We start from the raw sequence: 17,522 nt of genomic DNA, 5'->3' as shown, positions 1-17,522 counted from the left end.
ATTAGACATGTAAATATATTCTTACCAACTCTAGTGTAGACCAGTGGATCTGGATATGCAGGACAATACAAGGAACAGTGTGAAACAGTGGAAATGGATAAGTTTGACGACACGTGGAGCAGTAGGTATGATGGCTGGCATGTGGAACACCTTAGTACTGTGGAGTCTGATATGCAGTTACTTTAAAGCAGTTGAACTGGGGATGTAGATAAACACCTTTGGGAGCTGAGTTGTATCTAAAATCAGACACCTTGGTATTGAAAATATCAGTATGCAAACAGTATCCTGGAACAGTAGTGCCATGTAGGCAGACAGGCACCTTACTATACACCTTACAAAACTGTGCATGAATCCTGCAGCTTGGAAGATTAGCTCTGTAAGCAGTCAGGCACCTTGGCACAATGGTGCAGATAGTGCAGACCACACTTGGAGCTGTGGTGCTGTGTATGTGGTTAGCCACTTTGGCATTGCAGAGATAAGTATGTGGACTAACGAGCGGAGTTGTGTCTGTTAGGAGACACACTTAGTTAAGACTGAGCAGAGCTCAGCAATAGCAAATCTGAGTTTGTCAGATGACTACAATGGGTAACTCCACATGAGTGGGATTATAATCTGGATACGCAGTTGGCATGCAACCACTTGAGCCGGCCTTTAAAAAAAGTGACATGGGGTATCATGGTAACCTGACAACCATGGGACATGTGAGTAATAAAAGTTAAAAGAAAATCCCTCACATACATTTACTTACAATTATACTAACCAAGACTACACTCAAAACATAATCACACATTCTATATGACAGGGGGCACATGCTAGGAAGACGCCGATCTTCATCCAGTCTCATCTCCCCACTTTTCCCAGTCTGTGGTCGGTCTTGGGATCGGCAATAATTGCCTGAACGGCTACAATGGCCTCGTTGATCTTGGTCTGAAGTTCTCGCAGTTCTTCAACGTGAAGTAATCGCAGGATTCGGGCAGCGTCGTTCAAAACGGCATCTCCAGTGTCAAATCCCAGTGTGTGTTTTTCCAGCGCCACCGGAAGACCCTCTTTGGAGCTGTTGGACTTGGCCACGGCTTCGGCAGACAATCGCTCCTGGACGAGAATCCTAATGGCTTTCAGCATCACCAGGTAGTCGTCGTGCCTCTGGATCTGTAGGAGGTTTGCCAAAGCCATCACACCGGCTTTAAAGTCTGGATTGTTAACGTCCAGGTTTATCAGGGGCTCGGCCGGCTTCTGCACCCCAGCATTCACAGGTTTGGCATTCTGGTACTTAGCAGCATTGTCTCCGTACTCCAGGCGCACGGCCAGGCCCAGCAGCCAGTCTATGGCCTCCTGGCGCTCTTCTACCTTGAAGGGACACGTGACGTCTTTTAAATACTTCTCGTACTGTTTGGGCCATTCCCCGCTGTGAATATTTCGCAGATTTCCCTAAATCTATAAACTAAAAATTGTCCTGGTTACTTTAATTAGGTGTCAATGTATGTGAGAGTTTTTCTCTTGATTTACGTTACTAATCTGTTTTGTCGATACCATAAAATGGGGCTAATTCATCTGTGGTGTGGCTAACCTTCATACTTTTAATTGACATTTAACTTATTAAGCAATTTTCGAATCCACAAGGAAAAGATGTTTCCAGTGATACAGATGCTTTCAGTGTCAAGACAGGGTCAGCAGTGTTATAAGGTAATATCATAGCACTGCTAATATTACTCCTGTGTCACATAGAAGGAAAGCCCTTTCAATGAAAACAAAGAAACATAGTTGTTTCATTATGGAAGGACAATCTTCTGAGGGGACATTATGGGGGAACAGTGTGGGGTAACAGTATGCAAACTAAATGTATAGGCACAATAAGAGGGGAATATTGATATTATAAGGGGAAAGTATGAGGCAAGAAAGTGTGAGATGACTATGGGGAAGTATGAGAGAACAGTATGGTGGGCAAAAGCGAACAGTATGATTGAAAAGTGTGGGGGGGTTAGTATCCCGGGAAGTGCAAAGAAACAGTATGAAGGGAAGTGTGAGAGTACAGTAGAAGGGGTGACAGTGTGAAAGTCAGTATAAAGAATGGACCCAGTATAGAAAGGGAACAGCATGTTGAGAGACTCTTAGGATAGGGATAGTATGGCAGTTATACTTAATCAGGTTGGACAGTGAGGGAGTTATAGCTAATAATGGCAAACAGTGTGTTGGTTATAGCTAGTAAGGGCGGGCAGTGATAATAATAGTTCATAAGGGTAGACAGTAAGTTGGTAATATTTTATAGGAAAGGACAGTGTTGTTGTTATAGTGCTGGTTTCATGTACAGATGCTGATTTTGGTGCTGTAATCATGTACTGATGTGGTTCTAGTAATGCTTTCCTGTACTGACGTTGGTTCTAGTAATGTATTCCTGTACTGATGGTAGTGGTTGTGCTGTATTTCTGTGCTGTTAGTAGTTCTGATGATTTATTTCTCTATTGTGAATGGTTCTGGTGATGTATTTGTACAGTGTCCTGCTATTAGGTCTGATCATGTGCACATCTACCAATCAATAATTTGTCAAATAATGTGATACAAGACTATGTCATTAGAGTTTTGTACAGTTTGACAAGTTAAGGATTACTTCATCTATGTTTATACTAGAAGCACTCTGAAGTTCTGCTTGCCAGTTCTAACTCATCACTTGACCAATCATATGCTATTTTCATTACTTCAGTCACATATCAACTAGCTTCTCTTCCAGGTTGTCAAACAGAATTTATACCTAAGGGTGCAGGAAAACTTATTCAGATTTTTGAGGGGATTATCCAACAAAATTTGAACAAAAAAATCTATGTGTAAATTTGCCATTAGGGTACCGAATTGTGCATTGATTCACCTTAATGCACTTCCAGATTAATTTGGATATAATTTCAATGTTTTATTTCTCAGTGCAGGCACATCAGATACTACAAAGTGGTATATTTTATTATTATACTCAAATCAATATAGCCAGTAATTTTAGCAGTAAAATCGTCCTGATCAGTTTCTTTTGTGTTTTTGATGTAGTTTACATGTTTTCACCCTTGGAAGAAAGGACAATATCAAGATAGGTGAGGTAGGTAGAAAGATAGGTAGGGAACTTGTAGCCTAGATATCCTTTAATTTCAAGAAATGGGGAATCCAATAATTTTAGAGAATGGAGAATGACTACAACAGGCGCACGTTAGTTTTTACTATTTAGCGACATAACATGATTATTTCTCCTTTCTTAATTTCCTGCTTTACTCAGTATAAGAATCTCTGGCAAATAAAGATGGCAGTGGTTTGTGCTCGCTGCACACAGTGATGATGTCATGTCTCAAAGACTATGTGAATTTCCAAATCTGGAAGTTCATTTAGAGGAGAAATGCCGTCAGGCAACCTGTTGCTGCTTTTTGTGTATAACAAGGGACTAACATTGAACAGGTTTTTATAGCGTTGTATGTCTCATGTAGCCATGCACCACAGCTGGAAGTGTAAGCACCAAAGGAGCTAAACTGTCTTTTCTTCCTTTATTTTTTAATTGCTTACATGTGAAGATCTCTGCTATAAAAAGAAGCAAAAAACAAAAGAGCTTTGAGTTGTGATAGACATTAAACTAGTAACACAAGATGTCTACATTTGATATTCTGCAGATAATTGTGTGATATTTTTAATAATAAGCAGGAAGTATCTTTAATTATGAAGAACAGTTCCAAGACCGTTGACTTATGTCCATGTCTAGAGTAATGTATGCTTTTACGGTTTCTCGGAAGCTGAAAGTAGTAAAATAAAACAATAGAACAATGTAAAGGATGAGAAATTAGTCTGTTGAAGTGATAGACATACCATATGTGCAACCTGTGCATTACAAAGATTAAGTAGGCAAAGGATACCATTGCTATCTTACAAAAATTAATAAACCAGCAGTAAACAATGATTGAGATGGTTTAAAGCAGGAATATCAAACTTGACTCGGTAAATGGGCCGAACATCGTAACAAAATTAAATTTGGGAGGGGCAGATTCTTTGTGGAACAAAGTGACATTTTTAGTGATACCATATTTTTTTCTATACATATTTGGATCACTTTTTTGTACATGTTTAGCTCGTTTCTATTTTTAAATGGCATTCATCATATGGGTTACGATACGGTCTTATAGCTTTGGTCAACTCATTACAGATGCGGTAATAACAAACATATTTTTTTATTTTTTTTTAGCATATATATATATATATATATATATATATATAAAAAGCATTGTTAATGGTAAAAAAGTAAAGTATGCTTTACTTTGTATATTTTTTTTTACATTTTGTTGTTCCCTGCTTGTGAGTAGTTGGCACCATATAGTAATTTTAGACACCATCCTGTAGTAATATGTCCACTATTGTCCCCACCCTGTAATAATGTGCCCCATTCTGTAGTAATGTGCTCCATCCTTGTCCCCATCCTGTGGTAATGTCCCCATTCTGTGGTATAGTCTTGTGTAATAATGTCCTTGTTCCCATCCTGTGGTAATGTGCCCCATCCTGGTCCCCATGCTGTAGTAATGTGCCTCATCCTGTAGTATTGTGCCCATACTTGTCCCCATCATGCAGTAATGTGCCCCATCCTTTTCCCCATCCTGTAGTAATGGGCCCATTTTGGTCCCCATTCTATAGTAATGTGCCCATCCTTGTCCCTATTCTCTAATAATGTGCTCATTCTTGTCCCCCATCCTGATGGCTTCTCTGGTGTTTCTGATCTACAAATGGTTTGTCGTTTTGGGTACACGTCACTCTCTTAGGCCTCTGCCACACTCACGTGTAAAAAACGTACGTTTGGTGTAGTCCGTTTTTTGTGTCCGTGTTCCGTATTTGCAGTCCGTTTTTCCCCTCCGTGTGGTGTCCGTATGCATATCGTGTGTCATACGTGTGTACGTGTGTGCGTTTTCCTGTGCGTGAAATACGTCAGTGTGTGTTCCGTGTGCAGTCCGTTTTTTGTGCATGTTTCACATGTTTCACACATTGAGATAATGGTGATTACTTGGAATTAAATGACACATAGGTGTATGTGATTAGGACATAAATATAAGTTAACTATAAACTCTTTCCTGCTTGTATTATGCCTTGGAGCACCTAGGTGTTGAGACAAAATTGTGGCAATGCCATTATCCACGGAGGCCTTAGTGTTTTTATGTTGGATTATATCTCGTCGTTTTGGTGTTAGACGGCACATGTTGCATTATGATAATGTAAGAAGAACCAGATTGTGGGTGCATCCACTAATGATGATGCGGCCTATGCATGGTCATTTCCATACTTTATTTTTTGAGTTACGGAATTTCCCAGATAAGTTTTTTTCATACTGCCGGTTGTCAGTTGAGAGTTTTGATTACTTACTAAATATTTTACGACCTCATTTGCAACATCAGGACACTTGGATGCGGCTTTCCATTTCCCCAGAGGAGAGATTTATGGTGACTCTGAGGTAATATATTTGTTATTTTTTTAATTTGTGTAAATGTGTTATTTTTCACAGTGAAATGTGTAATTGATCTTTATTGATGTCATCTCATTTTTGAGTCAATGTTTGTGTTTTCTTATGATTGTTTTAATTTTAAAAAAAATAGTGTTAATTGTAAATCATTCTTTGTCTTGTTTTCATAGATTCTTGGCGACTGGTCAATCTTTTAGTGCTTTACATTTTGATTTTTTGTTGGGTCGATCAACCATTGCCGTTATAGTACGTCACACATGCGACATGATATGGCAACATTTAAAAGAACAAATGATGCCTCAGCCAAACAGAGAAGATTGGTTGAAAATCTCTAAGGGCTTCAAGGACTCTGTTGACTTTCCTAACTGCATAGGAGCTTTGGATGGCAAGCATTTCAGAGTTAAAAAGCCACCAAACTCTGGGTCACGTTATTTCAATTTTCATAAGTTTTTTTCCGTTGTTATTTTGGCATTGGTTGACACAGAATACCGATTTATTTATGCAGACATTGGGGCCTATGGTAGTGCCTCAGATGCCCGTATTTTCCGTTCATCAAGATTAGCCCAACGCCTGCAAGAAAATTCATTATTGATCCCCCCTCCAGTTGCCCTACCTGGTACATCTGGACCGTTGGCACCATATGTGATGGTAGCAGATGCAGGATTTGCATTATCCAAACATGTTATGCGACCATATCCAAGGAGATCCATTGATGACAGGAAACAGTACTTTAATAATCGGCTAACTAAAGCAAGACGTTATGTGGAGTGTGCATTTGGTATTTTAGCTAACAAATGGCGCATTTATCAGACAACGATTCAGTTGCAGCCAACCTTTGTCACATCTGTACTCAAGGCTACCATTGTGCTTCACAATTACTGTCGGATACATGAAGGAGGAACTTATGTGGATGATGAATTTCAGATAAACCATGTTGTTAATCCCACAGGTGAACCTATGTCCCATAATTCCGTGACATCTGGTTTACAAATTAGAAATTTATTTACTGATTACTTTAATTGTTTTGATGATACTAATAATAGTGATGATTGTTAAGATTGTGATGGTTTTTTGTTGATAACAATATAAATTTATTTTATTATAGGAACTTGGTTAATTTTTCTCAACATCTCAGAGCTTAAATCAAACAAGTATTAAAGGGCAAATGCGTTAATCATAAACTGACATTTCTGTTAGCAACATGGTTTTCTGAATGTTGTATGTATGTGTATGTACATTTCTGTGTTACTATCATGTTTTAGGAAACTTATTTCTAACTTACAACATTAATAATGTTAATCGTCTATTGAAAAAATGCAATATTATTAATAAATATCAAAAATAAACATGTTTCTTTTCTTCCAAAACATAATCTTTTATTAAGAATAAGCATATCAATCCATAAATTAAGGATGTTAGTTTTTCACATCCACATTAAAAATGTACATATTGTTCATTTTGTGTTAAATTTTTCTAAATGTAAATTTAAATGCTAATCTTCATAACATACAAAATATACTTTACATACAAGAGTCATTGTAAGGAAAATGTGTGCATTGCTTACAATGTTGAAAAATGTCGGCCAATTAAGTTGCTATCATGTTGGACATTGACATAGACCAAAAAATTGTAAGCTGTGTTTTCAGAATATTAGAACTAATCTAACCATCAAATTGGTTGGGTAAAAATGTGTTAATACATTTCCAAACATAAAGGCCATAAAACATATATGTGATCCGTCACTAAGTATAATCACACATGTTTTTAAAATCTTTTCAACTCTGAGTTTGCACATTTTTGGAAATCCCTCTTTTTTAACATTTTGACACATTCATCAGATTTGTTGTTTGATTGTTAAGATTAACAAAAATGTGCATCACAAGTCAACAAGATCTTCTAGTGAAGTAACCTGAGTGTTGCTGAGTATGTTGTTTTGTGTGGCCTCAGAAATGGTATTTTCAGGAATGGAAACAGTTGTTTGCTGAACAACATTCCTATTACTAGCTACAGTAGTGTGTGGAACAGTCTGTTGCATGCTGGTTTGTCCCAACACATTGCCTGTGGTTGAGTACACCTGTGGATCTACATGGGTAATTGGGTATTGTGTGTGTGTATGTTGTTGACCTTGAGGATAGTTGACTGATGTTTGTAAGTGTGGTGTAGGTAACATAGTTGAGATTGGATAATGAGGCATCATGAATGATTGTGGGTATGTTGAACCTGGAAACAAATTAGGTAAACCACCAATATTTGTGGGTTGAGTAAAGTAACTAGTCGTTTGAGTTGGTTGTAAATTCATATAGTTCAAGGGTTGCTGAGAGGTAGCACTTTGTACTGTGCTTAAGGCACCAGTATTGGTTGCAACATACCCTTGTCTAATTGGTGTTGGGAATAACGTACTTGAAGCAATTGAAGGTTGTCCAGATTGTTGTAATAGTGGATTATTGACTATTACAGTTGCCATTGTTGTTTGTGTTGAAATTGTATTTTGATTGTCTGTTGTGTTTGGGACTGTATGTTGTTGCATAATGGTACGCCAATTTTCTATGGCCTCATACACTCTCACTGGTTCCTGTTCTGCCTGACTAGCTGACAGTAGGGTCAGCATAGCAGCTCTTACACGTTCCTGCCTATCTGAAGGAATTTTGGTTAAGCTAGTTGATAAAGAGCGACAAAAACGCTCGGCATCTGTTTCTGGAATTAAAGTGTTCATTATGTGAATAATGCGTGTGTCAATTATTTCCGGTAAGGATCTCATTTCCTCAGGTCTGCGGATTCTTCTTGCACGTAGAGGTTGTGGTGCAAAACGTGGAAGTACATTTGTTTGTGTTGCTTGTGTAGCTGGTGTGGTTGTTTGTTGCGTTGATGAGCCTTGGGTGTTGGTTTGTGCACTCTCTGTCCCACCCTCATGTGATTCAGTTGCTGCATCTTGTTGAGTCTCAGGAATTTCAATGTCTTCTCTGGCAGGTTCTTGTTCTGATGCTGAGGTGGCTGTAGCAGAGGGACCTGCTGTTGGTTCATCATCTGATTCGTCAAGATTATCCTCCGTTCTATAAGAAATGAAAATACATATTACAATCTTAACATTTATCTTTGTCCAATTTTCTTCAGGGGTTTTTTTTGTTTTTTTTTTATAAAAAAAACTTACTGTGTAACTTCTAAGATGGGTGCTAGGAAGCTTATTTGTTCATAGTAGACATATCTGCGTTTGCGGCCTTGGCTGGATGAGGATGGCATAGGGTTGTACTCCCTTCGGTACTGATCACGGGCTGAACGCCAACGCCTTTTTACCAAGTCAACTGTGGAAAATTAACAAATATGTCACTTGCAACATTCTCCATAAATCTGCACACATTAATTTAAATAATGTTTGCGAAATTTAATATACAATTTAACACAATTATGTTGGTCAAATACTTAGGATGAAATATAATTTATTTAGATATTCTTCATTCAAAAACATGTTTAGACATTCACACATTACCAAATAATATTTCTGAATAATTATATTTAAAGTAATTGTCATCTATATTTAAATTATAATTAGGTGTTTTTGCTATGACATTTGGCTACAAATTACTCGAAATATTATTTGATACATGTAGGTAATGATATTGACATGTCATTTTAAACTTTTTTTTTTTTTAAAAAAAAAAAAAAAAAAAATTTTCAAGTGTGATACTAAATTTAGACTAATACAACAGGGAATTTTAAAACACATGACAGTTTAATCAGTTAATTACGTAAATTCATGAAGAATTCCAAGTCAGATTACAAATTTAAGTATACTTCGATTTTTGACACTGATGACAGTTTGGTGAGACTATGAAAAAAGTGTACAGGAACTCAATATATTGAGTAGTACATACACCAAATCTTCTCATAGGATTTTACACTAAAAGACAACATAACTATGCCAAAACAATCACAGTTTGAAAGTATGAAGAAATCCAAATATAGATATTAAATAAATAACAATAAAAAAATACAACAACTTACCATATTTAGCACGCTTTGCAGGAGAACATCTAGACCATGCATTATTGGGGTACACTTCCTCAGCTACTTGATTCCAATGGCGATCAACTGTCAGTCGGTCATGGTAACCATCTACACGTGTATCCCATAATGGTGGGTGAGTCTCGACAGCTGTTATAAGTTTTTCCGTGTCCACCCGTGGTGCCATTATTATATTTCGAAGACGAAAGTTTGCTCAAAATAGATCTTGCAATACACAGAACTACAACTTCTTGCTTGCTCACTCCTTCTGCAAATGCACAGTTAGTTTTGTGCAAAAAAATATGTTAGCTACGCCACCTGAAAGTATTTCAGAGTGTAACTAACTTTCAAATTAAAACACGGACACGGACCACACGGATAGCATACGGAGGCCATCCGTATCACGTACGTGTAAACACGGACCCATAGGATTTAATGGATCCGTGAGGACGTGATGCCGGTGGAAAACGGACATGTCAGCGCTTTTTCGACACGCACAAACGTACGCACGGAACGGACACACGCTCCGTGCGCAAACACTGACGTGAGGCTTTTTAGATTAAAAATAGTATGTCAACATCAGCACGTGTCTCCGGTACGTGCAAAAAATGCCAAAAACGTACCGGAGGCACGGATGTGTGGCACAGGCCTTAGACAAATTGCTACTTGATAGATGTTTTACTGCACAGCCCTCATATCACATTGATACATATGCCTATGAACAGACACTACTCTCTAGGATGTCCACTCCCTGACTGCCTGTGCACATCCAGCAAATTGTGTTATTGTAAACTATTTGACATTGTATGATTAGCACTTGCACTTTATTGGATGTCTATTTTTACACCAATACAGTTATGGTTTTTCTGACCGTCCAAGTCAGTGTGTTTTTCATGTTGTTTTTTTTGTATTATTATGGTACTTGTATCCCTTTACCAAGTTTGAAAGCTTTCTAAATTTTGCTGCTAGGTAACAGACATTTGATGATGTAATTGACCATCATACACTGGCTCTTCCCTTTCGTGTATGTGGATTCTATCTCTTACCCTGATCGCATATGTTGTATTTAAATAAACATACTTGTTTAATGGACTTTTGAGTTGGCTTTTCCTTTTCTCTCCTCTTTTGTTGTCAATATACCGATTTGTGCTTTAGGCCATAATATCCATAATTTATGTGTATTTGTAGGAGGATGACTGATGCTCTGTGTGATGCCCTGGACTATCCAGGTCGTCCCAGGTAGACACAACAACACTACACACCCCCTTCTCAGTTAGGTAACAGCAGTCAAACTATAACCCTTGTCACCACCTTCCAGGTTTAATGTCCACACCAGGGGGGGTGGAGCCAGGCAGTTGGCTCCACCCCCTGAGGAATTCACAGGCCTGGAGGCGGGAAAATAGGAGTTGAAGTCTAGCTCAGGCTCTGGAAGGGTCAAGTTCAAGTCCAGAAGCAGACCTGTGCTCAGGCCTGCCAAAGACTACTCCTTTGGCTGGGTTGGAGCCCAGTCACCATTGGCAAGGAGGCAGACGGTAGTGGCCGCCTGCAGGAGACCGGGAATACGACCAGTGGAACAGTAAGGGACCGGGACAGGGTAGTGGCCCGCCGGAACCGAACCGAGGAGCCAACTGGATACCGGAGCACCAGGCAGGGTACTCAGACCCCGAATTAGGCTAGAAGCCACCACCATAGTCAAATTAACTGATTGCGGTCTGGACCTCAGGGGTTCATTCCCACCTAAGTCTCGATTGAAGGCAACAGCCCAACCATTCCAGATAAGTGCCACCGCCAAGGGCCAGAGATCCAAAGGGCCAGCGTCTGTGGGCAAACGGGCTCCTACGACAGATACACCTATCAGGTCGTCACAGGGTATTGTGCAATCTGCATTTCTGCATGGTATCCACCCTCCTTGGTTATGGATCCTGGTCCTTTGGTGTTGCTAACAGCTTAGCCAATCAAAATCCTAGGAACACTTCCCACTTTAACCTACCAGACACATCATTGGGGGGCCTGAAGGGAATAGGGCTGCCCACATAAGGGGTTGGTGAGGGGAAAGTGAGGAAAGTGACAGGTGAGTTGAGTTGAGACAGTGGACTTGAGCAGAGGTGGAGAAGTGACTCTCTGAGAGGGAGAGGTCACGGAGGAGAGCTCCTGTGTACTAGCTGGCAGACGTTGGTCTGGGCCTGGTAGAAGCTGGAACCCAGGTCGCAGGGGACAGTGTCAAGGGGCATGGACTGCCGAGGAGGGCGGCCGGCGGCCTTGAGCTATCACCGGTCAGGGGCCAGGGCACGACAGGCGTATATGGACCCTAGGCCGGGAAGTAGCTTCACGCGTTACAGTAATTTAACCGACGGGGGTGAAGACTTCAAGTGTCATCCCCAACCCGCTCCAAAATCGGGGTACTAGCGCACCGATGGGATAGGACTTTCCCACTACAGTCCAAAGAAATCCTACATGTGAACCCTGAGAGCAAGCTCACTCCGTTAGCCATACGGGTGAGCAGGACCCGAAGAGTTTTATACCCACAGGTCCAACAGAGACGAAAGTGCCAAGGACTGGGCCACAGGCTAACAGCAACACCAAGGGCACGGATCCAGGCGTGCTCTCTACAGGCTACAGTGGTGCTCAGAATTCTGGTTTTCAAGCTGTCGTTGTAGTTATTCCAGGACTGAGTGAGTACATTGAAAACCCCTGTTCCTATCCCCAACAGCACCCAAATACCATCCTATCATCAATGGGCCCCGGGACACAAACCCTCTACCCATGGAGGAGTTAAAAATCAGGCTGCCACACCATCGTGACCGGGCTCCCCAATGGCAGCGGTGGTCCATCACATTACCACGCACCGTGGGTTGCGTCACGAACTTTCCAAAAAAACCCTGTACATATTACTCCCTTTTTAATCGAGTGGCCGCGCGACCCCTGGGTCCGGAGACCCCTCAAGCCACCGCAGATCCGGATTCGAGCAGCGGCCCGGCTGCTGGCATGGGGCCGGTACATATGGGAGTGCACATCCCTCCAAGGTGAGCTCAACTACATTTCTATTGGCACTCTCCTTCCCCAAGATGTACTACACGTGGAGCTCTTTCCTCCTTTCTCTCTTGTAAAATTGAAACTTTAGCTCATGGAAACCAATCCCAGCTCAGCTAACAATACATATTATGTTTTTCTGCAATGAAAGATGTGCTGTGATTCGTCTAATTTAATTTCATAAATCTCCCTCATAGTTTTTATAAATAAATCACAGCATATCTTTTATTACAAGACATGTTCAGAGCTGACCTTCCAATTTCATAGATACTTTTGACATTTCAACCATTTTATATTACATGAAAATGTGGCTTTATAGTCATTACTAGAGATGAGCGAACCGGACGCGGTTCAGCTCGAGTTCGGTTCGCCGAATGGAGGTATCATTCGAGTTCGGTTCGGCAAACCGGTTCGGCGAACCACTCGAACCGCATAGGAAACAATGGGAGGCAATCACAAACACATAAAAACACCTAGAAAACACCCTCAAAGGTGTTCAAAAGGTGACAAACAACTCACAACGCAACACAAACACATGGGAAAGTGACAAGGACATATACTCATGCGAAAACAAAAGAGCTGCACCAGGAAAAAGAGGAGGAGACACAGATATAGGCATGGCATGCCCTTCTAAAATCATGTAAAACACTGCAAGGTTACTCCAAGCGGAGTCTCCCTTTTTTCCAAAAATTGGGCACCACACACACCCACCCCTTCAGTGGCAGCACTTGTGCCCCAGTTGTACACTTCACAGCTAGATTTGCATCAAGCACATTCAAAAATACGCCATACTTAACCATCCCCAGGATGACCCCGGGGTAGGTAGAAAAGTCTTTGCTGAACCATGACTTGTTCATCTTGGCTCCTTTTAAAAAACACAGCAAGCAAGGGTTACTCCAAGCGGAGTCTCCCTTTTTTCCAAAAACACAGCAAGCAAGGATTACTCCAAGCGGAGTCTCCCTTTTTTCCAAAAATTGGGCCCCACACACACCCACCCCTTCAGTGGCTGCACTTGTGCCCCAGTTGTACACTTCACAGGTAGATTTGCATCAAACACATTCAAAAATACGCCATCCTTAACCGTCCCCAGGATGACACCGGGGTAGGTAGCTAAGTCTTTCCTGATCCCAGCTCTGTTCATCTTGGATCATTTTTAAAAACACTGTAAGCAAGTGTGGCGCCCTGGACAAGCCAGGACGTCACAGGTACTACAACAACACACCCCACACCCCGGCTAGGCACATCAAGGTCAAACACAAATCCTTGTTGCCTCCCTCCAGGGGCTGATGTCCACACCAGGGGGTGGGCCAGGCGGTTGGCCCCACCCACCGAGGAGTTCACAGTCCTGGAGGTGGGAAAAGGAGTCAGATTAGTTTGGAGAGTGAAGTGGTTGTAGAGGAGACTGACCGTGTCCGGGTGCGTGGCCCGGGCACATACAGCAAGGTTGGCAGACGGTGGTGACCGTCTGCAGGAGAGGCTAATTGAAGTGAACCGTAAGGACCGGGGACGGGCGGTGGCCCGCCGGTACCGGATTGGGGAGCGAAGAGAAGCCAGCACCATTCGGCAGGGCCTACGGACCCCGACCAGGCTAGGAGTCGCCGTAAAACCGGTCAAATCCGTTAGCGAAGGGAACCTCCGGGGTTTCCCAGCAGTCAAGACCCGATTGAAGGCAACAGCTCAAACCGTGAAGGGAAATACAGTCAGCGCCAAGGCTACAGTTCCCAGGGCCAGAGCCTGCGGGCAGAAGGGGCTCCCTCAGCATCCATCCAAGCTGGGAAGCGGGTTACCGGTGGGAAGCCATTGGAACCCTGAACACAACACAGGTGCAGGGAAAGGCAGTCACCGCCAACCTACCGGGGGAACTACCGCAGCCGTCTGTGGGACCCGTCCATCCAGCCGTTTGTTTTACCAGAGACTTTGCATTCATCATTGGCTGAGTGAGTACCACCGTGCCGTGCGGCACCACGCTGCCCCCGCGACCCTGCACCTCACCAGGCCCCGTAACTTGCCTGCCATCCCTAACCCTCACCGGAACGACCAACCCCCCCTACCCACGGAGGAGAGAAACAACATCCAAGCTGCTCCCTGTCATCGCTAAATTACCAACAAGCAAAACCCCTATTATTATGGATATATAAATTTATTCAATACACCACATCTAAGAACAAGTGCAAATTTAAAATACATTAATGCATATATTATGGTTGGTGGAGGGTTAACGGGCTTTTCCCTGTACTCCCCCTTCCTACCCGTGGGGGTTGGCACCCTATGACGTCACGCTAAAGGTGCCCCCACTCTGCGTCGACTGGCCCTGTTGAAACCCTATACTTCACATTGGTTTGTGCTGCTATTCTGAATGAGGGGCTCTTTCAGGTTGAAGTGATTCCCATTCATACCCCAATAGTGAGATATTGTGGATCTATCTTTAGTCAACAATAACTCTAGTTAGTAATTCCAGTGTATACAACAAACAGTTAATTTTAAACCAGGGTCTGGGACACAGTCCAGGGTTCATGCATCAATTCCAAATTTTTTTTCCCATCAAATGGATAGATCGCCAAAAATAGCCCGTCCTTATCATTGCCCGATGCGTTTCCCCTCCAGGATTTGAACTCAAAGGAGGTTCTTCAGGGGCTTGTCCAGATTGGAATCACATAGATGGTAAATAGTTATGAGCGAGCATGCTTGTAACTACTCGGTACTCGCACGAGTATCGCTGTACTCGGGCTGCTCGGCGGGGACCGAGTAATCTCGCGATACTCGTGCTGTACTCGTGGTCTTCATTTCTGCATGTTGGCGCTCTTTTGAGAGCCAGCCCTCATGCAGGGATTGGCTGGCAGACCACTGCAATGCCACAGCCCTGTTAGTTGTGGAATTGCAGTGATTGGCCGGCCTGCACAGCGTGACCGAGCCTTTATACCGGCCGGCGCGCTGTGCTCTGCTCACAACTATCCAGACAGTCAGTGCAGGGAGAGTGTCGCTGATTCAGGGAAAGCTTTGCGGCCCTTTATAGTTAGTTCCGGAGCAGGGCTGCAAACAGTGTGACCAGAAGTCCTTCTCAGGACTATTCTAGTTGTATACAGGCAGGCAGGGTATAGCCAGGTCGGAGTACAGTAGCAGAGTCCTTCTCAGGACTATTGTTGCTATATACAGGCAGGGTATAGCCAGGTCGGAATACAGGCTAGTGACCAGAAGAGTCCTTGTCAGGAGTATTGTAGCAGTATACAGGCAGGCAGGCAGGCAGGGTATATAGCCATTCCTAGAGGTGACCGTATACCAGCCTTCATCATATCTGGGGCTGGTGTACACAGTCTAAAACAGTCCAGATAGTGTCAGACTTCTCAGTAATTGTCGCTCCTAAAAACCAGTTAGGTTCTTATTGCGTCCGTGCTTGCATTTAAAAACAGCACGTGTGTGTCTGTCGGTGGCAGCGTACAGGTGCGCGTTTTGCACAAACTATTATATAACGCACAAGTCTAGTGTATAATACACGTCAGTCAGCAGTGTCTGATAGTGTCAGACTTCTCAGTAATTGTCGCTCCTAAAAACCAGTTAGGTTCTTATTGCGTCCGTGCTTGCATTTAAAAACAGCACGTGTGTGTCTGTCGGTGGCAGCGTACAGGTGCGCGTTTTGCACAAACTATTATATAACGCACAAGTCTAGTGTATAATACACGTCAGTCAGCAGTGTCTGATAGTGTCAGACTTCTCAGTAATTGTCGCTCCTAAAAACCAGTTAGGTTCTTATTGCGTCCGTGCTTGCATTTAAAAACAGCACGTGTGTGTCTGTCGGTGGCAGCGTACAGGTGCGCGTTTTGCACAAACTATTATATAACGCACAAGTCTAGTATATAATACACGTCAGTCAGCAGTGTCTGATAGTGTCAGACTTCTCAGTAATTGTCGCTCCTAAAAACCAGTTAGGTTCTTATTGCGTCCGTGCTTGCATTTAAAAACAGCACGTGTGTGTCTGTCGGTGGCAGCGTACAGGTGCGCGTTTTGCACAAACTATTATATAACGCACAAGTCTAGTGTATAATACACGTCAGTCAGCAGTGTCTGATAGTGTCAGACTTCTCAGTAATTGTCGCTCCTAAAAACCAGTTAGGTTCTTATTGCGTCCGTGCTTGCATTTAAAAACAGCACGTGTGTGTCTGTCGGTGGCAGCGTACAGGTGCGCGTTTTGCACAAACTATTATATAACGCACAAGTCTAGTGTATAATACAAGTCAGTCAGCAGTGTCTGATAGTGTCAGACTTCTCAGTAATTGTCGCTCCTAAAAACCAGTTAGGTTCTTATTGCGTCCGTGCTTGCATTTAAAAACAGCACGTGTGTGTCTGTCGGTGGCAGCGTACAGGTGCGCGTTTTGCACAAACTATTATATAACGCACAAGTCTAGTGTATAATACACGTCAGTCAGCAGTGTCTGATAGTGTCAGACTTCTCAGTAATTGTCGCTCCTAAAAACCAGTTAGGTTCTTATTGCGTCCGTGCTTGCATTTAAAAACAGCACGTGTGTGTCTGTCGGTGGCAGCATCAGGCTCCATATTGTCCCTGGATAGAGACGTGCATGATGGCCTGTAAACATGAAGTGCCCATTGTAAGGAAGTGGGTCTATTGTAGTATAGCCCTTAGGCAGGGCAGCCAAAAATTTGGAGGCTCCACATTGTCCCTGGATAGAGATGTGCATGAGGGCCTCAAAACATTGTTCCCATTGCAAAGGAGCGGGTCTCCTGTCGTAGTAATGCCCATTCAGAAAGAATGGGCGAAAAAATTTACCACTGGGGGTATACCTGAAACAACGGCTTAACTATTGTAACGGTCACCATGATGGCGCATGAGGAGAAGGAGGAGCAGTCCAGCGATTAGCCAAAGTCCAGAAGTGTGTTACCATGGGTGAGTGGAGGTACATGGCAAATTCCCGTTACAAACTTTAAATTCCGCTGTCATTTGCTGTTGGTGTGTGGTGAAGTCTGGCCAAATCCAACCCTTGTTCATCTTGATCAGAGTCAGCCTGTCAGCATTTAC

General features: G+C 42.6%; 1 protein-coding gene across 1 annotated transcript in view; it reads right to left on the bottom strand.

The window, feature by feature from the left end:
* Window positions 1-787: 787 nt before the first annotated feature.
* LOC142251843 (RNA transcription, translation and transport factor protein-like) overlaps window positions 788-17,522 on the bottom strand; it is a 39,310-nt gene continuing 22,575 nt past the window's right edge. Inside the window, exon 2 of the mRNA XM_075324891.1 lies at window positions 788-1,428. Coding sequence (XP_075181006.1) covers window positions 841-1,428 — 588 coding nt within the window. The 3' untranslated portion in view covers window positions 788-840. The remainder of the gene's footprint in view (window positions 1,429-17,522) is intronic.

This window comes from Anomaloglossus baeobatrachus, chromosome 9 (assembly GCF_048569485.1).
Source record: "Anomaloglossus baeobatrachus isolate aAnoBae1 chromosome 9, aAnoBae1.hap1, whole genome shotgun sequence".
Taxonomy (NCBI): Eukaryota; Metazoa; Chordata; class Amphibia; order Anura; family Aromobatidae; genus Anomaloglossus; species Anomaloglossus baeobatrachus.
The sequence above is the reverse complement of the archived record's forward strand: the minus strand, read 5'-3'. Positions and strand labels throughout refer to the sequence as shown.